This window comes from Phoenix dactylifera, chromosome 13, assembly GCF_009389715.1.
Source record: "Phoenix dactylifera cultivar Barhee BC4 chromosome 13, palm_55x_up_171113_PBpolish2nd_filt_p, whole genome shotgun sequence".
NCBI lineage: Eukaryota > Viridiplantae > Streptophyta > Magnoliopsida > Arecales > Arecaceae > Phoenix > Phoenix dactylifera.
The window spans coordinates 793,702-817,274 of NC_052404.1; the positions used below are offsets into that span (position 1 = coordinate 793,702).

Genomic DNA, 23,573 nt, shown 5'->3' on the forward strand with positions numbered 1-23,573 from the left:
ATTAAAGACTAGCGGGCCTGCTATGTCCATTTCGTCACTTAGCTAGTTAGCCGGCTTGAGCTCAACAAGTAGAGTAACATTTATTAATCAGAGTAAAAATTTGGTTTTGATTAAAATTAAGAGAGTCATTTTATTAATCAGCTTTGTCATTGTACAATTGGACATTTCTTTTTATAGTTTCTAGGTCTGAGCCTCGGCTTAACAGTGCCAATCTTTTACTTCAGCGAGCTGCAATAGAGTTTCTCAAAAATCCTATAAACTTTACCATGAAAACTATAAACCTTCAGCTACATTTTCCTGAATACTTGACAGTCATTGCCATTCTGTTATGTTAAACAATATTAGTGCATATGTAGTAAAACAGATCGTTACCTCCCACCATGTTACATCATCTAAAAGGAAGATGAGACATTGGTCACCCATTCCTCTTTTTACAATTTTTCCAAAGTCTCTGAAGATTAATACCATTACAACCATTTTACACACTGATTATTACAGGTAGTGTTTGAGTATAGCACAAACATATAACCTAAATTATCTTACAATTAAATATTAACACAAATAAATAGAGCTCACCATTTCATACATATGAAAATTATGAAAGAAACAACAAATGGGAATTAACATGACTCATCCAGCTCTTAGAGGGAAAGCATATCATTTCCACCTGTTTCCTACTCAATGGAGATTACGGGTGATCAGACTTTCAAATATGGTGTAAAGATCCCTGTTGTCTGGACCAAAAATCTCATCAACCTTTTGAAGTGTTTCCTGGAAATGGACCAAAAGAGTCATTGAATCAAGTTGGAAATATGGTGATAAAGCTGGCCAGGGCTTGTATCTGTTCATACCTCTCTTGTTTGTTTATGTGCATTCAATTCTTTTACATTGGCTAGAAAAGCATTGAACTGCTCGTAAGACAGACGGCTCCTGAATGAGACAAAAATAAGATATGTATGTTATTATAGCATCACCAGCAATGTTTAAATGGTTTGTTGTGGACCCTTTTCTACGTGAAAACAAGTTCAAGATTGATACTTATTTCGACAAGCAGCATCTGTTTTTCCTCTCTCTTTTTTTCTTTTTTTTTTAGCTGTAGCCCCAAAAGTGCAAGAAGCAGTAATATTGTTATGAAAAGATTGATAAAATCAACATGCTTTGCGAAATACACTTTGTATGTACCGGACTTGGCGAAAGAACTCTTTTCCATCAACTCGGGTCCGTCCTGAAACAAATTATATAATTGGATAAATGACAGAATCAGGAAAGATGGCAGCTCTTAAGTTTATTAGTCAATATGCACAAACAGCCATACTTGTGGTTAAGGTAAGATATGCTCATGATAATCAAGCAAACATTTCATTTCAAAATGTTGGAATGCACCTACATATGTAATTGATTTTGAATTCAACAACCAGAGGTTGAGCAAGTCATTGATGATGTTTCTTCCTAAATGGTGCTGCTGCAGCTTTGCATACATGCTCTCTTTTGCTAAATGGTATGTATTAGAATGATGCTGAAGGGTGGCCTAAAAATTGTTCGAAGAATGGATTAAAGTGTCCCTCAACATGAACTGTACTATCTTACGAGCATGTGGCATTGGCATGGTATCGGCAGTGTATTAGTGCTAGGCACACAAATGGATAATGTTGGACACCCTGTCTGAGACTGACAATGCCAGAGTTACTAGAAGTTCTAGATGAGGAAATTAAGAGACTTTCTAAATAAGCCCTCCAATAAGGTGTTGGCCCAAGAAGGGTCATATCTTTTTGAAATATATTGGAATATTGTAAAGAAGGATGTCTGCTCTTTAGTTGCGAGCAACATCAGTAGCAGGTGTGGGGGCAGATGTTGGTGCGGGGAAGTGGACATTTTAGAAACATTATGAATTATGAAGTGCTTAGGAAGCAAGCGCAAGTTTGAGATTCCAGAAAAATTTCGCAATGGATGTTACTTTAGGTAGAAGATTCAAGCAACTATGTGTTTGCTAGGGGTGAAAACTAGCTGAACGTGAGCAAGCTGAGGTCAGCTCAAGCCTGGATCGAAAGTTTTATGCCTTGCTCGAAATCAACTCAAGCTTGCGACAAGCTAGAAACCGCAAGCTCAAGCTCAGCTTAACTTACTGCCAAGCCAGATTGAGCTCGGCTTGATTAGCTTGTTAAGGGCGACAGGAGCAATGGATAAAATCTTGTCAACGATGATAATAGAGATAAAACATATGATGGCAGCCTGATCTCAACCATATTGTGAAATTGACCTCAACCCGATCACCAACTTGATCATTAGTAGAGAGGAGGAAATGGGCAGAAAAACCACTACTCGAATCTTTGAGGGTTAAAGATCAGGAGAATAAATGAATTTGGTGGCCTAGGGTTGGGTATATGAGATTGGGAGAAGAGAGGTAAAATGTGAGAGTTGCATTATCCTGGTTGATTGCTAAGGAGAGAAGGCCAAGGGCATGGGGGACTTCAGGTTCGAGCTGGGTGTTTGGGAGTAGACGAAGAAAAAAAGGGAGAATGAAAGGAACAAGTTGCTTTGCGAAGGCACAATTATGATAATGTGTTGCCTGTCCATGAAGCTCTATGTTCCTTACAGACAGCATTCATGAGTATTGTTATGGCTATTAAGCACGACACTAGCAAGCATATACGAAATTAGAAAGGATTTCTTAGAGGCAGTTCTCATGATTGTGGGGTTTTGTCACAGATCAGTTAGGTTATGGGCTATATTATTGAGACCTCTCTGCATTTGTCAATGGATTATGAATAACTTAATTCAACTCCATGATGGAGTTATCACAAGGCTTCCCCATATCGTCTCCGACACATCATCTGGAATGCTCAAGCAAGATACACTTAATGGGTGAACCCAAGAGTTCCAAATGGAAGCTAATCATTAAACAATCATTCATCAGCAATTTATTGATCATTGCCTCCTATTGACGAAGGCCGATCTCAATAATTGCCATTCCTTTGGAGAGATATTGGCAGATTACTTCAGCAAGTCATGCCAAAGTGAAACCTATAAATCTATGTGGTGACTGTTGAGCTAGGCATATAAAATTTTTGGAAATAAGTAAACACTAATTACATTTATCAAGTAAGACTGTCATTAAAGAAATAATGTGCCATGAACCTTTTGCTAATTTGTATGTCATGTAAGGCACAAAGAAATCGTAACTATATTATTATTTTTTGCATCTGTGAGAAATCCTAGATGAAGTCATTGATATCACAAGCTAATATCCATTCTCAAATGTTCCACTATCTTTGGGTTTTTTTAATGACTCGAGTTTGACCTAAAATTTTGAGCTCAAGCAATAAATGAGCCAAACACAAGTTTAATCTGTCTTGCCTGATTAAGCTTAACTGTGTATAGACAAACTAGGAAAGTGAATAATTCAGTAATTTAATATTATTGATAGCATACCAATAGAAGTGAATAGATATATTTCTGGAGAATCCGGGAATGAAGCAAATCCTGAGTTTTTATCGACAATATACTAGAGTTTGGCATGCACAATGCATGTGCAAAGAGATGGACAACACCCCCATGGAGCCTCACAAGCATGCTCTGGAGGTTGAGCGCAATAGTAGAATAGATATTAGACTACGTTATTTACATCCTATGTCCTATATAGCCATCCAAATCAAAACAAGTTCATATGCAATATAGCAATTCGATATCAAGAACTACAGGTAAAAACAATACTGGCAACACATTTGCTCAATAATTTAAAGTAAGCATGCTATTTCTTATAAGATCTATAAGAATATTGAAACCTAACCTGTTTGAGCTCCCGGGTCAAAGGGAGAGCTTAATGAGTGGTGATGGCTTGATGGCAAGGAAGAAAATATCGATGACCTTTCATCAAACAGGTTCCTTGTAGTTGAAAATGAAATAGAATGTCGTCTAGGAGGAGAATCTGGTGGAGTAAGCCTTGGTGTGCTACCCCGTGATGTTAATAACACATATGGTTTGCCTTGTCTGGAGCCTGCAAGCATATCATCAGTGAGAATGAGCAGTTTTGATATTAATCAAAATGTACAGTTATGATTGAAACTGAAAATGCCAACATATGCCCAATTGGCATACCATCTGTTTCACTATAACCACCATCCACTGAAATTGAACTTGCAGTCTCTGAGAACTGACTTTGTACAGAAGATGAGTTCAATGGGGGCAGGGCTGCATCCTTGTCTGACAAAATAATCCAAAATGTTCTATAACAGTATTTACATTTCATGTCACAACAAAATGATTTAACAATAGATAGACTAACATGTAATTCTTTATGATTCTTATTCTAAATGATGACATATACCTGAAGTGAATACAATAATAAAAACTGAATTCAGTGTATATAGTGTCATCGTAATAGAATACCTCCACCAAGTGATCCGGTTGAGAAACTAGCAGTGTCTGTCATCTTTTCTGGAACCACCCTGGGAGCTCCTATTTGCTATAAGAACATGATCTTAGTCTAACCAGCATGTTGTTACTCAAATGGTAAACTACAAAATTTGATCTATAAAAATTGAAACGGCTTGATTTTCAGCTACTCTTTTTTGATAACTAAAATGACTACATTCTGAGAAGTAAATCAGTGATTACATGAAGATTCTCGAACATTATAACTTACAGGACTCTCTTCTTCCTCCTGAAGTGATTGCATGAGTGTTTTCTTGAAAATTTGCAACTGCACAAGCCAACAACAATCATGACATAACAAAAGCCAATTTTTAAAATACCATCTCGATTGTGACACATACTATTCATAATTTCATACTGCTCATTATGCTGCCAAAAACTAGTCTTTACATGCATCAAAATATCCGAGGAAAATAAACTAAACAATATGAATCAGAAGAAACTGGTCACTGTGAAAAATCTGTGTAGGTGTTGTGTGGCTTTGAGTTTGACCAAGGAATATGGCAGAGTTTCTTATAAATTATGTTAAACCTCTCATTCTGCACTTGGCATGCAGTCTAACTTTTGATAGAGAAATGATTATCTATCTAAAGAGATTACCCTCAAAAAGGTAGTTCAAAGATTGCAAGAAAATTGAACTTTTATGTCTTGACAAAAGTTGATGAAATTCTGAAAAATTGACAAGAATAGCCAAATTGTTCTAGCAAATTAAACCTTTTATAAGCATAATGGAGGGAGTGCACGATTCTGCAGAATATGGAAATCAAAAGTCATGTATTCAGGACTCTTGAAGATGAATTCGAAGCCAATATGCATACTGTTGAATTAAAGCAACGAGCACTTGATTCAGTAAGCGAATATGATACCTAAGGAGAAAGAATGTTACTGATTTTAAAGGTATACATAACATAGGCAAAAAAAACATTGTAAGCTTAAAAGACTTTTTTTTTGACAAAAACAGTAGACACACTTATGCCCAGTAAGTTTAAGACGCATGTATAGTGCTCTATAGAAAAACTATGGGTTCATGTGGACTACATTTACATGTGCAGACATCCATTATTTTTTTTGGAGAAAAATTACTGAAAGGATACAATAATTGCTCTCACAAGTGCAGGAAAACCATCTCTCATCATGGCATAAATTCATCTTGATCAGGAAAAATCTATGAAACCATCATTGACAAAGAACAGAATCAATTTTAATCCCCCAAAGAACTGCATTCTCAATATAAACAGTATGAGTAAACCAAAAATAAAAAGCAATGTGTCAATAGGAAAGATACAAGCAAAATTAATAGCACAAAACGAAGCAGAGAACTATGTCGTGGAAGTAAGATATATGAACAAGATTTTCTATTTCTATACTGCTAAATTCATACCAGTGAAGTATGGCCCTTATATTATTTATCTATGACTTTGGCCTCCTATCTAAAAAGTTCACTCCAAATGATATTTAGCATGTACATGCATGCCATCAACGTAAGAAGGTGGTGCAGGCCCAAAAGCAATGATTGCTGAACCGAGCTGACCTGGTCTCTGACCAGGTTGGCTCTCGAATGGAAAACGGTTCCGGCCCCTAACCGACCAGGACCGGCCGAAACCAGCCAGAAATTGACGGAACCGAACGGTTCCGTCCGATTCGAACAGGCACCGATTGCCGATCGGTATGGGTCTCGGTACCGGTTCGACGAACCTTGCCTAAAAGCACTTTGGAAGACCTCTGCAACGCTTCAAATGTAAGTGGAGTGGGGTTATAAGGTGGCGCTTGACCTGCAAGCTTTTGATGATTGCAAACTTTTGAAGCCCTACTAGTATGAGGATGACATTGTAGGTATTAGCAAATTTAGAGTTTCACTAGAGTCAAACCATGTGGATTTTTTAAGCGAGACAACGTCAGTTACTTGCATCATTGAGTTATCTTTCCAACATATCTTGAATCACCTGAGTAGGAAGCCTGTAACCAAAATACGAAAGCTGTGATATTGCTAAGTCTGACAGCTAGATCCCAACCATTCACCTCATTCAGATGCCAAAATATATGCCACTAGAGTTATTCCATGTGGCTTTTTCAAGTGAGAACTTCAATTATTTCAGCATTGAATTAAATCTTTCCAACATACCTTGATTCACCAGAATAAGAGGTCCAATGAGGAAGCTATGGACGAAGTACTAAAGATGTGAGTGCTGCTGAATTTGCTAAATCTGACAGCAAGAACCCAACCATTCAGCTCATTCAGATGCCAAAATGTACCCCACTAGACTTCCATAATCCATTTTTCAGTGCTTGTAGGTGTAGAAATGGTTGGATGGCCTGTACACAGCAGTAGAAGCTCTAGACAACATCCTAAGTGCGTCCTGACTTCTCAGAAGCCATGTAACCACCATTTAGGTGTGGTTTAGCTAGGAATGTTCTATTTTCTTTAGGATTAAATAATTTTAGTCGATTTTCTAGAGGCAACCATGTCCTCGTCAATGTAAGAGGCCCTAGAATACTATAAATACTCCAAGTAATCCACTCTTTTGATACTATATGCAAAATACAGAATATGGAAGGTTCTTCTTTGATGTGACTCTACTTTTGCTCCGGTGTAACTCCATAGCAACCTTGATGCAACTCCATGGCACTTCTTCCAATGCAGCTCTAGCAGAGCCCCTTGTTGAAGCCACAGCAACATTAATGGGGCATGAGAAAACCCAACAAAGAACTGTTTGACTGTTGTTGGATTGAGTGATTGTTGGGTGAAACTCTAACTAGTTATAATAGCTAAGATTTTCTTTTCCTTGCATCAATAAAAAATGCAAAATCCAAAAGAAATATTTTCATCATTATTTCTTTAATTAGATAACTCAAATTCCCTTTAAGGTCAAAGAACATTGGACGGGCCTCTTGGTGTTTATCTTCTCTTCTATTGCAAGCAAAATTAATCACATGCTTCCACATCCCAATTAGGTTAACCCTAGCTATCACTTGAGCCTAGCCTCTAAACTTGCGAGACCTTCCCCTGCCCCTCCATAGGCTGGCCAATGCCAAAAGGAAACCCTCAACCTCTTACCTAAGAAACTTGAACAAGTATGATCTTCGAATAGAGACTCAATATACTCATGGGGAAGATGCAAGAAATTATATGCACAAAGGTATGGTAAACTTGAGCAACGCAATTCCACTACATAGAAATTACAAAATTGAGTTACAATCAGTGGTTTCCTAAACTTAAGCGAGAATCTAAATTCTAAATGTGATCCTATTAGGCATACAACTGTTCGGACTTAACCTAAAACTAACTAGCCCAACTCACTTATTGTTTCAAGGTGGTGAGGTTCTATGAAATTGGGTCGGGGAACTTAGGCTGATTCCAACTGTCCCCAAGTTAAATTAGGTTGCAGTTGAGTCTAAACCCAAACCGAACTTGACCTAGTCCAATAAATAAATAAATAAATACATGTTTTATATAAAATGCTTGCATGTTTCATGTAACTCGATCATTAATCTAGTTGCATTATAGAATTGTTTAAGTGCTACTGTTTATGCCGTTCATCCATCAATTTTGATGGACAACTAAAATATCTCAAACTTGTATTCTATGTTAGAATGCAAACCCAACCCAAAGTTTGGACAGTCTAAAGCTCAGCACAGCTTGGAACATTTGCAGCCCTTAAAAGGAACAATACCTTGATGAACATTTCACACAATATTTAAATAACATTTGAAGTTCAAGTATAGTCACTTTATTCTGTTAGCAATGCAACTTGTTTGGGCTTAACTTGTTGTTTTGGGTTGATTGAGGTTCAATGACTTGGGTTAGGCACTTGGGCTTGGGATCCAAGATTCCAACTACACCTCAAGTCGAGTTGGGTTGGGGTTGAGCACTTGAGCCTAAACCCAAAATGAACCAGGACAAACCAGACATAGTCCAATAATATAAATAAATGAATACATGTTTTATACAAAATGCTTACGATTCATGTAACTATATCACTAGTCTAATTGAATTACAAAATCGTGTAAATTCTATTATTTATGCCTTTCATCCATCAATTTTGATGTATGGATAAAATCTTTCACACTTTTCCTCTAGAATGCAAACTCAATCCAAAGCTTGGATCATTTTCAGTCCCTATATCAAAAAATACACTGATGAACATACACACCTTGACAAAGACACACACACATTTTACACAAATCTCTAACCACGCACACAGACACATACGCGCGCACACATGCACCGGAGCTTTAACTTAGTATCCATTCTCGTTCATCTAACTGAGAGATCGTGGGTTCTCATCCAAGTGCACTGGCCCTCAATATTTTTAGCTCCCTATTTACCCCTGATAAAAAGTCCCGATTCTGCAAGCTTGTTATCGATTGACCTGAGAGCCTAATTGGGGTTGGGTTGGGGTTGTGCAGGGTGTCATGTGCCTCCCTATTTCAACATAAAAAAAAAAACATCCACACATATTTATATCCACACATCCACATTTCACACCAATCTCTAACACATACACACACATAGGTGCATACATACATACATATATACATACATGAATACATCTTTTTCTACAAACATACATACATACATTACATGCATGCATTTGTGCTTGCATACATACATACATATTTTTCCTCCTATTTAATCACATAAACTCAGCATTCTACACTATAAAGAAGAAAAAAGTCATTTTTGGGCAGTCAGTCAAGATTGTACATGCAAGCCTTTTAGCTTAAAAATTTGCAGACCCATTCTAGCTCTCTTTTTTTTGGTAGTTGATTTTACAAATAGGGCTTCAATTTGGCATAGGGACGAGCACATGGTTTCTTAAAGAAGCACAATTGTGTCAATATAAGCAGTGCAGAAAGATTGAAACTAGTGTGCTTGCAGAACAAGATCACCTAGGACAATTTTTGAAAATGTTATGGTAGTACTTTATTGTGTTGTTTCATTGTGAAAACATAGTCACTTGGGAGTCTGAGGTAATATTCTTCCTGTTAAATCCAAGACAAGGTTCTAAATCATTGAGCCAATTAAACACAACAAAGGGTTGGTACATCCATGAGATGTCCAGATGTATTGGCTGTTAGAACCAAGAAAGGGAGTATCGAAACCAGCATCCATGCCGGTTGGCTGGTGGGACGGTACGATACGTACTCACGCCATGCCATCCCGGCGTGAACCGACAGGTAAAACTGGAAAGGAGGGGAGAGGGAGAGGGAGAAGGAGAGAGAGGAAGAGGAAGAGAGAGAGAGCGGCGGCGGGGGGTGGGGGGGGAGGTTGGGAGAGGGGGCGAGAGCGGTGCTCGAAACAGCGCCAAAGGAGGGAGGCGAGAGGGCTTTCGAAGCCCTCTGTTCTCCATGCATCGGAACAAGGGTGGAGCCTCTATTTCGAAACAAAAAAGGGCATCCACTCCTTTTTATAATTTTTTTGAATTTTTTAAGTGAAGTCGGCAGCCACTGCCGACTTTACTTTTTTTCTTTTGAAAATTTTTAAGCGAAGTCGATAGTATCAAGTGGATGCCAACTTCACTTAAAATTTTTCAAAAAAAAAAAAAACAAGTAAAGTTGTTAGTGGCGTCGACTTTACTTACAAAATTCAAAAAAATATATAAAAAAAGGGCGCAAGCCCCTATTTTGTTTCAAAACAGGGGCTCCGCCCCTATTCTGATGCACGGAGGAGAGAGGGCTTCCCTCACTCCTCTTTCGGCCGCCGTCGGCCACTCTCTCTCCCTCCCTTCCCCCCTCTGTCTTTCTCCCTCTCTCCTTCTATCGGTTTCTCGATCCGAAGGCCGGAACCATCTCAATCCGCCGCCGGTACACTTCTATGTGGAACAGTTCGGTATGCCACGAACTGGACAATTCAGGACGATTCCGCCAATGTTGGTTAGAATAGATAGTATATTATATAATTTTTATTTTGAAAAATCAATTTTGATTGACTAAATTATAATTTATACTTTCTACAGCCAAGATTACTCAATTTAGCTACAAGTGCATGTTTTATTAAAATATAAGTAAATTTAGCAAATGTAAGAAAAAGTGTGGAAAGATCTTTTCACTTTTCTTTTCTCCCCTCATTAAAGGATATTAATAGACATCGAGAAAAGCAAGTCTCAAATTATTTTCTGCAAATTCATAGTTCTATAGAGAAAATGCATATTTGGCAAGGGAAAAAGAGAAAAAAAATAAATTATCATTAAATGCAAAGTTGGAAGGGCTCTATGAATCAACACAACTTTGAAGCTCATTAGGTTGTTTTGGGAGGAGGGAGATGGAGAAGAATAGTTTCCCTTTCCTTGTAACGGTCTAAATAAAAATCTTGAAGTCCTTGCATGAGTAGAGACCACTATCAAGAATCATCAACTACACTACAAATGAATCACTTTTCACACTTTCTCCATTGCAATAACAAGAGAGAAATGCAAAGCAAATCAAGGTAATCCATTAGGAGGAGTTCTCATAGTGACATTTATATATATATATATATATATATATATATATATATATATATAAAGTAAAGAAACAAAGAATTGAAATTAAAAGCGTACCTTAGAAGCATCTCGGTTGAGCTTCTTGATGGTGTTGGAAAGCGAAGCATTCTCGTTCAAGAGAGTTTCCTGCACGCATCCAAACACCATAACCCATTCAAAATCATGAGAATTCTGAAAAAATATAAAAGAAGAAGAAGAAGAAGAAAAAAGAAAACCTTTTCCTCGTGGGCGCGGGCGAGGCGGTCGGAGACGTCGGCGAGGGAGGCGTCGAAGGTCTCGACTTTAGCACGGAGCTCGGCGACGAGGTCGTCCTTCTCGGCGAGGCGCTGGCGGAGGTGGGCAGCCTCGGATTCGAGCTTGGAGATGCGGGTGGCGAGGGCGATGGAGGTTATCTTTCGCGCCACATCCAGCTGCTCGAAGGGGTCGGAAGGAATCACCGATAACACCGCCTCGGGCAGACCAAAATCTGGCGGCCTCCCTGCCGATTGGTCCTGCGCTGCCATCTATCCCCCACCCAATTTTTCCATCAAACTTTCTTTTTTTTTAAAAAAAAAAAGAACTTTTTTGGTGCTACACAGATCCTTTTTCTTCAAGAATAAAAATAGGTGGGCGGGGGATGGAATGTATGGATACCTTGAGGGATTGGTTAGATAAAGTATTGGATAAGAAAAGGGGGAACATGTGGTTGGTGATTATTTTTCCCAAATGTGTAATTATCCATACTTTAACATAGATAGAGTAGATTTGGCTAGACGTACAAAGAAAAGGGGCATGAGGTGCATGCATCATATGATCGGCAACTTGTTAGAAATAAGTTGAATAATTTTGAGTTATGTGGATGTTGGGGGAAAAGTGAACCACCCCACGAAATGCAATTAAAGTACCCGAATTCGATGGCAAGCATAATTTTAAGAAGAATGGCCTCAGCAAGCACGGTCTCGACAAGAATGACTTCGACGAAAATGACCTCGGCAGGAATGACCTCGGCAGGCATGACCTCGGCAGGAATGACCTCGGCAAGCATGACCTCGGCAGGCACGACCTCGACATGCATGGTCTTGGCTGAGCAAAGCTCTATTGACCTCAAGCCGACCCCGACTTCACCAATAGTAAAGTCGGTTCGCCTAAGGAAAGTATCGTCAAATCCTCCATATCTGGGATCAAATCCTGCAATCTCCGCCTCAATGGCTGTCAATATTTGTATTCACGTAATCTCAACTAATCGCCAGCTAGCCCGAAATCTCGGGCCGTTTAAGGTAACTCATTTAAATCAAGATTTGCGCAATCACACCCGATTGCGTGTAACCGCTACACCCCCTCCTATAAAAAGGGGGAGCTCTTCTCCCCTAGCCAGAAAATACTTTTCCATTATCTCCAAAGCCCCTCTCTGACTTAAGCATCGGAGGGCCTTCGCCGGAACCTCCGGCCAAAGGCTTTTTGCAGGTCCGCCGGAGACAGCTGTCCGCCACCGCACCGCAGGAGAAGCTCCTTCTTCTTGGCTCGTGGTCGCCCCCGGGTCAATTTTCCAGCAACAGTGGGTTTGATAGATTTGAGCTCGAATTAATTTGAGCAAATCTAAGACAATTTTTTTCATATTTTTAGGCCGATGTGATTGGACATTGTCGCCAAAATTCTATTTGGCGATCCTAGAGGCTTAAAAAGCGCCGGTCAACCTGATATAGAGAATAGGGTGTTGATTTACTGTAGAAAATATAGATCTGCACACAAAAAAAAGAGCAAAAAAAGATCGCTGGAGCTGATTTGACACAAAAAAAAAAGAGCAAAAGAGATTGCTAGAGCTAATCCGACTTAGCAATGGTGGAGGTCTAGAAAGTGCCGGCCAACCTACTATAGAGAATGAAGCATTGGTCTGCCATGGAAAAATATGGATCTGCACACAAAAGAAGAGCTACAAAGATCGTTGGAGCTGAACTGGCATAAAAAGAAGAGCAAAGGAGATCAGTTGGGGTATTTCCGATGCTTATAAGACTTTGAAGAATAGCAGAAAAGAGAAAAAACAAAAGTAGCGTCTGCAAATCTGGTACCCTAGCCTCCTAGCCCAGAATGCAATCTGGAACAAAGTCTCATTACATGGTTTCTAGGACCGGGCCACATCATGATCTAATCCCAAGCAAGACTTGCTGCTATAGTGTGTTAATTAGAAGGGGACAAAAAGAGTGGCTTATAAGAATCCAGAAGTGTTCAGAGTAGCTAAGATATTGCTTGCTGGCCCTTCGGAACCATCAGTTGATTGCTATGATATTATCTAAGCTGGGCATTTTCCACAGGGAGACAAAGCAAAGTTTTACATCTCCCCGCCATATTGTTGTGACCAAAATATCACCTTGTTGAAATCTACTATAAGCATTCACTGCCATGATGTAGGTGGGCAAAGGTTCCTCCGAAAAGTTTGATGAACCACATCAGGTTGTTTTTTTGTTTGCGTGGTAACATTAGGCTTGATTTGGTGTGGTGTACATAAAATGCTCAGAAAAAAAAAAGTTTGGTAGCTTTTCATGCTGTTTGCATGATGCAGGAGCACACTCTGTTATGCATCAAAATAAATGCCCAAAAAAAGTTTCAAAACCTCTTGGTTTTAGTTAGCTTAACTCTATTATGCACAATGCAAGAGCTTTTTCTTTTTACCCCTCTCTTTTTGGGGTTCAAAAGAAGCACAAGCTTGAGAGCTAGAAAGCTTCTTTAGAGACAGTCCATTCTTCAATTCTTAGAGAGGGATCCCAAATAAGAGCTCTTATATTGTTCTATATAAATAAAGAAATATCTACTAGCCCCCAAAAAAAACTAACGTTGAACATTTTAGCAAGCCCTTTTCAGTTTTAATTAGCTTAATTCTATTACGCATGTTGCATGAGCTCTTTCTTGTTCGGGGATTGAAATGTTGCACTGAGAGCTAAAAGCCCCTCCCTTCTCCAATAGTTAGACCCCTCTTAAATCTCTCTACTGTTAAAATTTCCTATAATTTTAAGAATTAAAAATTAGAAATATATTAAAAAAAATAATTAGGAAATTTCTTATAATTTTAATAATTAGAAATTTTAAGAATTAAAATTTCCTATAATCTCTCTATTTTTACTGCTAATAAATATTCTGCCTAAAAAGGGACACACCAAGTAAGAGCTCATTTATTGATCTATGTAAACAAAAAATTGATTATTATATATAAAAAAAAACTAATCTTGAATTTTTATTAGCTGATCGATGCGTGAGTCATCCATCAAAATCACTTCTTAAAATTTCCTATAATTTTAAGAATTAAAAATAGAAATGTATGAGTGATTATATGAATTGATATACTTCGCATGCTTATTTTCAGTATATTATTATTATTTATTTTATTATTTGATGTATCTAACTAAAATGTTCATTACTTATTGAGCTGTCTAGCTTATTATTTTATATCCTACCATTTTTCCAAATTGAGAGATTTAGTTTGATCCAAAAATTCATTTTGAGAGAACAACTAGAGATAGAATTTTGCCATTTTTATTAGATCAATTGTTTATTAAACTTTAAAATATTATTAGTTTGTAAGAATTTAATTTTAACTTAACTTAATTATTTAAATTAAAATTTAAATATTAATTATTTTAATCTATTCTACTAATTATTTATAATATCGTGTAGAGATGCTTTGTATGTTTGAAAAAAATTCCTTTTAAGTACGAACGGTAGCCGCAGCCTCTGACTCACGATTCTGGTTTGAGGGAATGAGAGTCTTTGAATTTTGTTCTAGAACAACTATTACATTCTGAAAATTCATGACAGCCATTCTCAACTTTACAGACTTGCCCTCTCCAGCCTCCACAACGACTGGGATTCCAAAACTCTCCAGAGAGGCTCAATAGCCATCCCCCAGCTTAGATGAAGAGAACCGTACTAACTGATCATGGGTCCCAAAAGAAAGGGAATATGATAAGCATGAGATGCAATGTCCAACCTATTATAAAAAATCAATTGAGATATACAACTTTAAATCACCAAACATCAATACATCCAACCAATATTATCCAATCAAGTCAGATTGTCATTATTTATTGCCACTGCTTGGCAGTCCAGTCATCATTAGTTTATCACACTGTTGCTCTTTTTTTTTCTTTTGCCTGAATGAAGGTATCTTACCAATTATATTCACTATAATTCATCTTACATTGTGTTTGATCTGCATTTCATGGATGGTCAAAGCCACATGCTTGGAGGTGACCAAACTATCATCATGTAAAGTAGCCTTTATGTTCCTCAAGAACTATCTACATAATTACAGTGGTGGATCATTCTTTGTGCTCGATAGCTGCTTGCTCTCACCAGCTAGTCCACAATTATTTCAATTGTTGAAGGTACTATTTCTTTAGTTACAGATACATTACACGGAACATCCTGTCTCTGACAGGCCCCTTGGATTTATTAATCAAGGAAGAGACTTCACCATTCCCTGAGAATTCCCATCTAGCAATTTGGCCATCCCACGAAGAGCTGACAAGCATAGGATAGTAAGGGTGCCAGCTGCAGTCTCTAACAGCCAATTTATGGCTATCTAGTCTTGCAACTTGGTCTCCACTAACCTGAATCATTGCCCAAAGACTTATCGTTAGTTGCTCGTTCATCAGCTATGGTCCTGACAGATGGCTTACTTGGATGCTGGAATCCAACAAATTGGTTTCAAGTGCAGGTATGAGCAGTAATAAATCGGTGAGACAACTGTTTGCCATTTCTGACAATCAGGCTATTGGAAGTTTACAGAACTACAGCATCCCAATTGGGAGGTTTATAATGTCTCGGGCCATTGCGAAGAATCATGAACATTCAAAGTAACAGATATATTAATATAGTGGCAATAATATGAATAAGACACCTCAACAAATTTTCGTATGAGGAAAATTTGGAGTTAAAACACTTGCTTAAGATTACGAATTAAACAAAATAATAGAGTAAGGTTGAGGTGGACAACATACCACATCATAAATATAAACACATGCATCATGAGATCCCGTATAAATGTACTTCTGACCAGTACTGAAACAGGGAAGTAAATGTCAGTAATCTGTATTCACTGAGTTCACCTTGAACTTGATAACCATTCATGCCAAATCTTTCATCGATAAATTCTTATTGTAAATAAGTCTATCAATAATCCAGCAGGACTGCCCTAGCACAAAGATTTAGTCTTCATGTTCGACAGTCACCGAAAAAAATTCTGCTAGGTAAAAACAAATGTACTGCAAAAACTTTTAAACTTTAAATTTTACTGATGATCAGATTTGTAATCCATATGTCAATTCAATAAACATGTTATAGTGACAGTCAAAACAAAATCTGTAGCACTATTTCAAAAAAAAGACAAAAAAAAAAAAAAGCATGGGTTTCTTTGCAATTACCTGTAAGCAGGGGAGAAATAGCAACGTATTAGAGTACGCAAAACCGAATGACCTCTGTATGTGGCTAGCGATTGATCACTGGAATGTTTCATATATTTCTTATGGGGTGGATATTGGGTGTGCCTATAATCCCAATCAGATATTCTTGGTCTGGAGCTGCACAGGCAAATTTTAGCAATTGTATCAGAAGTGCGGCTACTTGAAATGAAAGAACTCCAGTCTGTAGAATATCTTCAACCTTTATCCGAGAACATCTGAAAAACAGAATTTGACTATTTGATTGAAAAATTTAATGTATAAAGTACATATAACACCCTCTTCACAAGCATTTATATCTTGGAAAGGTAGTCCGATTATGATGCATGCGCCTTTATTTTCACCTCCTAAACTCAAACATCATGCATGTCCTGAAAATCTTCACATATTGGTACATTTTAACAGAAACAGTCATGCACGCATCTACTTATTCATAAATATATATGCATCATGATATTCGCTAATGAATTTATCCAATATCATTTGAATGAAATTTCATATAAAAATTATTACAACCATGCATAATTCATGAAACTTAAAAGAGTAGGTACATGTAAACTCCTATGCAAAAGGATAATGAGCTACAAAGCAGCTGCAAGATAACATAATTCACATAAATATTTATAAAACCCATAAATAAGCATAGTTCATGCCATTAGGAATCTGTTTACACTTTACAGTAACAGCTAAACCAATTTTAGATTTATAAAAGATGTCGACATGACCATAAAGTTATATAAGGTCATGATTAATTTCAAGCAATTTTGTGACAAGTCAACATGGTGTTTTCAGTAGATCCTTCTCATGAGCATATACCCTAAATCAACACATGAAAACTTTTCATTCTAGAAAATCATTTGAAACAGCAATTCTAGAGGCAAGCTGCAACCAAAATCCTGAAGCAATCTGAGAATGCTCTATAACTTCTATAACATAAGCATTTGGTTTTTTTTTAAAAAAAAATAATGCATAGCATCTTACATGACTCCTTATACTCCAACCAAGGTTGGTCAACATATGCCATTCACCTACAAATTAGTGTCCTGTAAACAATAGATGAAGTGGAAAAAAACTAATACATACCAATTAACACTGGAGGACATTTTCCGGATGTCCCACATTTTGATAGTTTGATCTTTACCATTAGAAATGAAATAGCGACCATCTCCCCGGCTATTGATAAATGTAACTCCTTCTAAATGTCCAGTCAAAACTCCAGCTGCTTGTCCTTCAGCGGTAAAGCACCGCCTGTCCCACACCTGTAGACTATAAAGTTTACATCCAGAATCTGATGACTAAACAAAGAGGACCAAGACACATAAATCAATAAATTGGTACAAACTACCGTCGAGAAAAAATTCATCAAACCAATGATACCTACTAACAGTAGTCTTCATATGCTAGCTCCAAAAAAGATTAAAAGATAAGAACCTTAACATATGTAATTAAATACTGAAAGAAAACACAACTTGACATATGGTAACTAGTTAAGAAGATAAGTACTGTCAAAATAGAGATAAAGAGAAGATTCAGAAAATTAACAAACCTTGTGCCACCCTACAACCCAACATTTGAGGCATTATGGTTCAGACGAGTTATTACGCGTGCAAGTTTCCTGCTTTCTACAATGGTAAATAATGGCTTTCGCTGCATTTGGCCTTAGTGCCAACAATATCAATCAACGAGTTGCTTATGTTGGTATGATTAAAGTGGTTAGTGATTGGACTAATGCACAGGCAGGATCAATATGTTTTCGCAACTGATTTTACTGACAACCAAGCATGAGGTTGGGCATCACTGATTGGATAACTGCTATTCTGTAAGTTTCTAGACTTATTAAAGTTACCCCCCTTCATCATCAGGCAGTAGATGCTCATGGTGACACGTGAATATAAGTTTCCTATTCACTTGTCAGCAGCTTATGGATCTGTTTCCAAGAACAAAATGCCAAATTTGAAATTTTTTATTTACCATTGCTCTTTTAACATTTGTCCTTAGAGTAGAGAGCATGACCACTTCCTATGGTCTTGACTTTTGACAGGGTTACTGGAGTTAATATGGTGTCACATTCATGGCACAATGAACAAAGCTTTCTGGGTAATTGTGATGAAACCACAAGTTGGAGTTGTCTAACATGACATCTGATAGTTTGATTTATTTTAAAAAGAAGGCCTAGAATTTGCTAAACTGACCCTTTTTTTCGAAGTTGGCAAATTAAAACAAAAGAAATTAAAGATGAAGATGTTGGATTGCTGGCTTGAGATCAAGGCATGTAATCACTCCCCTGTGTAGAGCCAGGATTTTTTTTTGTAGGGAGGCCAATTGCCGTGAAGTTGTCATATCATCTTGTCTTGGTTTATGGTAATTATTAAAAAAAAACTCAAGTAAAAAATTTACAAGAATTTTTTTCATTTTAATCCAGGAATCTTAAGAAAGTACTTTAGGTTCAAAATTCAATTAAAAGTCATATTCAATTGCGATCATATTTATCAAGCTAGAAATCCATTGAATGTATTAGGTTGTGTATCCTACATTTAACGTCAAGTACAGCAAGCAAAAAAAATTGAGATGAGATTTGAGATATAAGATGAAAATTTTATTTAATGAGGGAAGCACCCAACTTCTTCAAGTGTATATATTGATGACAGTCAGACAAGCGATAATAGTGGAAACATCAAAGGCAGCAGTCCACCCTAAAAAGATTTTCAAAGGAATCACTCAAATCCTCTACCATGGAAACCATGTAGTGAGTCCTAGGCTCAGGGCTTAAGTTTGTTGGTTTTCAGATTTTAAAATTTGAAACTACAAGATCTTCAGATCATCAAAATACTAAAAGAAAAGTTATTAGATATCAGAACTCCTTAGATAAAGCCATGCAAAAAAAGGCAGAACCAAATCATGCCTTTTAAGTTGAGAAATATTGGATTTTAATGTTCCTAAATTCTATAGGACTTTTAAAATATGGAGATCGTAAAGTGGATGGTTTGTTATGAAAAATGGGATTGAAAAGTCTCCAACTTCTATAGGAATTTGAGGTATGAGGATCTAAGATGGTTATCATAGAAAGTTTTTTTTAACATTCAACATTATTACCATGTGATATCCTAGCTGATGGGATTAGGTGAGGCATCGCACATGAGAGAGGATGTGGGCGCGGGGGTGGGGTGGGGGGGGGGGGGGGGGGGGGGGTGTTGGTGGGGGTGGGGGTGGGGGCATGGAATCCCTGGCAGTGTATGAAATATTTCCATTGATGGGGGCACCACCCAAGTGAACCCCCAACCCCACCTCACCCCCGCCCCAGTGCCTACTGCCTACCTCCTAACATGAGATTGATGTAGCAGTAAACTACCTCAAGGTCTGATGAGCCTAAAACCAGCGGAGCTCCTTTTATGTGAATGTCCATACTCCATAGGAAGCACGACAAGCTCTTAGACGCTGTTGCCCAAAGATCCAACAACAGAAGGAATAAAAGGAGAAAAACAGACATTTTGAACTTTGGAGCTTCCAGATGTTAAAGATCACTTGAATGATCATGTATGGAAGCCTCCCTTTTGGTCTTCAGTTGTCCCTACTTCTGAAGAGTATTTGGTTTCACAAGCATTTTTTTTTTTTTTGATATCTATGATGGGAGAAATCCAGCCAAAATCTGGATGAGGCCAGGCCTCAAACTCAGGTCCTTGGTACCAATCCCAAAGACTTTATCAAATACACTAGTTGGCACTGTCAGTTTCAGAAGCATTTTCATGAATCAAATCCCCCCCTCCCTTCCCTATACATAGATTTTCTCAAAGAAGAATATGGTTGGGGGAAAATGCCCTCTTATGGACGCCCAAAAGAGACATGCTTCCCTTAAGACACGAATATGTAAAGAAGAAATCTTTTCACCTACTGGATACTTCAGTTTCTAATCATCTGTTTAGTCTAAAAACTAAACTAACCATTCGAAATATCTTGTAATTTGCCAACTGTAGTCAAGTTTCTTTGGTGATACAGAAAATGTTTAATGCAGGACCAATGATAAGTCCTTACACCATCGACTCACAAAATCTGAAGAAGTTAAAAGCTATATCATCTTAGTTCTTGCAAAGTACTTCACATACTACAAAGTGGATAATAGAGGTTCAAACATTACCTTACAAAGATTATCATCACTCCCTGAATATATAAGATGGCCAGTGTCATCAGCAAATGTCACTGTGTTCACATCAGACTAGAAAGACAAAACAAAAGAATTGAATTTCAGTGATAACAGCCATTTTTAGTATCCTGCAAAATTGTGATATCCAAACAAAATTTGCTTGCATGCTCAGAAAGTGAAAGAAATCCACAGAACACGTGAAAAAGATAATCGTAAATATCAACTCGGTGGTCGTATTAGCCCAAATTACAATGCAAGTAACATAATCGTAAATATCAACTCGGTGGTCGTATTAGCCCAAATTCTAGCATCCATGGTCATCAGTTTAGATTTTTTGTGCATATTTCATGTTCATATCCTATGGACCAGGCCTAGTACCATGCTAATTGGATAGCCTTTCCAATTACTAATTAGGTCATTGGTCCTACTTGTGTTTGCCAACATTCAATCAATAATTACCAACCTGCTAGGTCGTCCTAGTTTGCTTAACCCATGTTTTCCTAGTGTCTTAAGGTTTCTTTGTAATTTGGTCTTATCTTATTCGTGTCTGATCTTGTTCTTTAATCATTATGTAGAGCCATTGAATTTTTTCCAATTTAAGATGTAATCTTTAAGAGCTTTCTAACCTTAAATCATCATCTTTCACCATTTAACCCATTATTTTGACTGCAATTTGCTATTCATCTGTGGGTCTCAAAATCCATCATGTTTTTGGCCTAATTTATTGTCAGCAATTCAGATCGGTTGTCTTTAAGACCTCAATTGTTTCTGTTCTATTTTATTTAGAAATCTTCTTAGCTCAACCTTCATGCCTAAATAGTCTCTACGTCATTACTTCAATCATTTTGCATAGTGGTTCTTACAGATCCATTATTACATATTAGACCTGCACCTAGACCATCAACAAAATTTCTGTCATGCTCTATCTTAAAGACTAGCTTCCTCTGCTTGTGCATTAAATCCTAAACATTGGCCCTCTCCGAACTAGCTTCATTGTCTTGATGTTTGACCTTCATCATCATGCTTATTGTTTGTTGGTTGATCATTTCACCTCAATAATATATGATGACCCAAAGATTGAGTTAAAGATTGATTTTGATGATCACAAAACCTTGAAGTATAATTACTAATGTTTGTGTTGCAAGAAGAAAGATAATTTATTTTGCAAGGAACATAGCAAGTTGGAAAAATACAAGAAGGCCTCAAATGCTCTCAAAAAAAGTTGGAAGAAAGCTTCACTTCATTGGCCCAAGTTTCAAGTTCAAAGGATTCAAGTTGAAGGAGCAAATTCAAAGAAAGATTCAAAAGAATAGTCCTCGAGTCGACTCCTGGAAGTTTAGAGTCGACTCTGGCACTCTAGAGTTTCAAGAAACAGTTCTCGAGTCGACTCCGATACTCTACGAGTCGACTCCGACTGAGAACAAACAAAAAGACAGAGAGTTGATTTTCAGCGCTACAGTGATCTCGAGTCGACTCCAACTTCAGTGCTACAGTACGAAGTCGACTCCCAGCTACAGTGCCGGCAGACTACTATTCACGAGTCGACTCCTATTTCAGCCGAGTCGACTCCTGCTTCAGCCGAGTCGACTCTAGCACGCTGGGAGGCATAACGGCTAGTTTTTTCTTAATTCCAACGGCTCTATTTTTGTCTCTAACGGCTAGATTTTTGTTTCCACTCCCTCTAAAGCTATAAAATCAAGAGGAGAGCTAGGGAAGAGGGTATGGAAGTGGGAGAGAACATTTAGGGAAGAGATTTCAAAGAGATTATAAGGAAAATCTCCCATAAGCACAAAAGGGCCATTCAAAGTAAAATAAAGAGAAGAAGAGCATCCAAGTGAATCCCAAAGCTTCCTCTCCATCCGTGTGCTGCCTCGGTGATCTTCTACTTCGTGTAAAATCAGAAGAGGGTCAACTAAAGAAGAAGCCGAGTTCCTCCATCTACAAATTTGTTTGAGGGCTTCTTCTCTTTACTTTACTTATTTATATTTGCTATATTTGCTTATGTGAGAAGCTTGTATTTGATTTAAACTCTTGTTTTAATATCTTGTAACTTGATTCAATCAAGGGATTGAATCAAGGGGTTAAGGTTTGTTGGTGAGCCAAAGGGAAAAACCAACGTTGTAAGGTTGTGGTTGGTGAGCCTTTGGGAAAACCAACTGGGTTGATTGTGAACCCGAAAAACAATCGTTGTAAGGTTGTGGTTGGTGAGCCTTTGGGAAAACCAACTGGGTTGGATTGTGAGCCCGTGAAAACAATCGGTTGGTTCTAGTCGGTGAGCCTGTGAAAACCGACCGAGTTCGTTGTGATCTCGCAAAACAACAAGTTGGGTTGTGAGCTTGTAAAACAACCGACTGTAATCTGAGAGATTATAGTGAAATTCCCAAGGGGTCTTGGGGAGTGGATGTAGGTGCTGGGGTGCACCGAACCACTATATATCTTTGTGTTTGTGATGCCTTATTTCTTGCGTTTCATGCCTTACATACATACTTGACTTTGTAATATTTCTAGCTTTATTTCCTAATTGATTATAAGAGATTGTTTAGAACTTGTTTAGCTTTCACTCTATTCTTACAATTCACATAGATTAAATTGATCATACAACTATAAGTTAATTTAGGATCAATTGCGTCCTAAAGCCATAATACAATTGCTCTAGCTTAGTTTGTCACTGCATTACTTATAATTACCTAGAGCTTAAGTAAGTAACATCTTATCATTCCGCTACATTCAATTTAAAGTAAAAAATTAGGAAACACAATTTTTAGAAAACCCAATTCACCCCCCCTCTTGGGTTGTCATCTTGGGCAACAAGTGGTATCAGAGCAGGTGCTCTTCTATTAATTATAGTCTTAACTGACTAGAGCTAAAGATTATGACAACCCCACATAACATATTATTTGCCGAGGGACTTTCCATAAACAGACCTCCGCTGTTTGATGGAACTTACTATATTCAATGGAAAGCTAGAATGAAAATTTTTGTTCAATCACAAAACTATAAAATGTGGAATATCATTATAAATGGACCTCACACACTCTCTCAAAATGTCAATGAAAAAGACTTAGCACAATTGAATGCTAATGCTATGAACTT

General features: G+C 37.6%; 2 protein-coding genes across 2 annotated transcripts in view; both read right to left on the reverse strand.

Annotated features, from left to right (window-relative positions):
- Window positions 1-388: 388 nt before the first annotated feature.
- Window positions 389-11,539, reverse strand: LOC103721034 (uncharacterized protein At4g15545). Its single transcript, XM_008811063.4, has 9 exons — window positions 11,129-11,539; window positions 10,971-11,039; window positions 4,643-4,699; window positions 4,387-4,462; window positions 4,096-4,200; window positions 3,788-3,994; window positions 1,183-1,225; window positions 852-930; window positions 389-771 (listed from the first exon to the last, which is right to left on the reverse strand). Exons 1-9 carry the CDS (start codon window positions 11,414-11,416, stop codon window positions 679-681), a joined length of 1,017 nt encoding a protein of 338 aa, XP_008809285.2. The 5' UTR covers window positions 11,417-11,539; the 3' UTR covers window positions 389-678.
- Window positions 11,540-14,935: 3,396 nt separating this feature from the next.
- LOC103721036 (LEC14B protein-like) overlaps window positions 14,936-23,573 on the reverse strand; it is a 33,671-nt gene continuing 25,033 nt past the window's right edge. Inside the window, exons 6-10 of the mRNA XM_008811065.4 lie at window positions 20,475-20,552; window positions 17,426-17,601; window positions 16,307-16,462; window positions 15,884-15,944; window positions 14,936-15,493 (exon numbers count right to left, since the gene is read on the reverse strand). Coding sequence (XP_008809287.1) covers window positions 15,284-15,493; window positions 15,884-15,944; window positions 16,307-16,462; window positions 17,426-17,601; window positions 20,475-20,552 — 681 coding nt within the window. The 3' untranslated portion in view covers window positions 14,936-15,283. The remainder of the gene's footprint in view (window positions 15,494-15,883; window positions 15,945-16,306; window positions 16,463-17,425; window positions 17,602-20,474; window positions 20,553-23,573) is intronic.

Coding starts and splice junctions, on each gene's coding strand:
- LOC103721034 (XM_008811063.4), bottom strand. CDS start 11,416: ATGGCAGCGCAGGACCAATCGGCAGGGAGGCCGCCAGATTTTGGTCTG. Junction 4,201..4,386: donor AACCGGATCACTTGGTGGAG/GTATTCTATTAC, acceptor TTATTTTGTCAG/ACAAGGATGCAGCCCTGCCC. Junction 931..1,182: donor GAGTTCTTTCGCCAAGTCCG/GTACATACAAAG, acceptor TGTCTCATTCAG/GAGCCGTCTGTCTTACGAGC.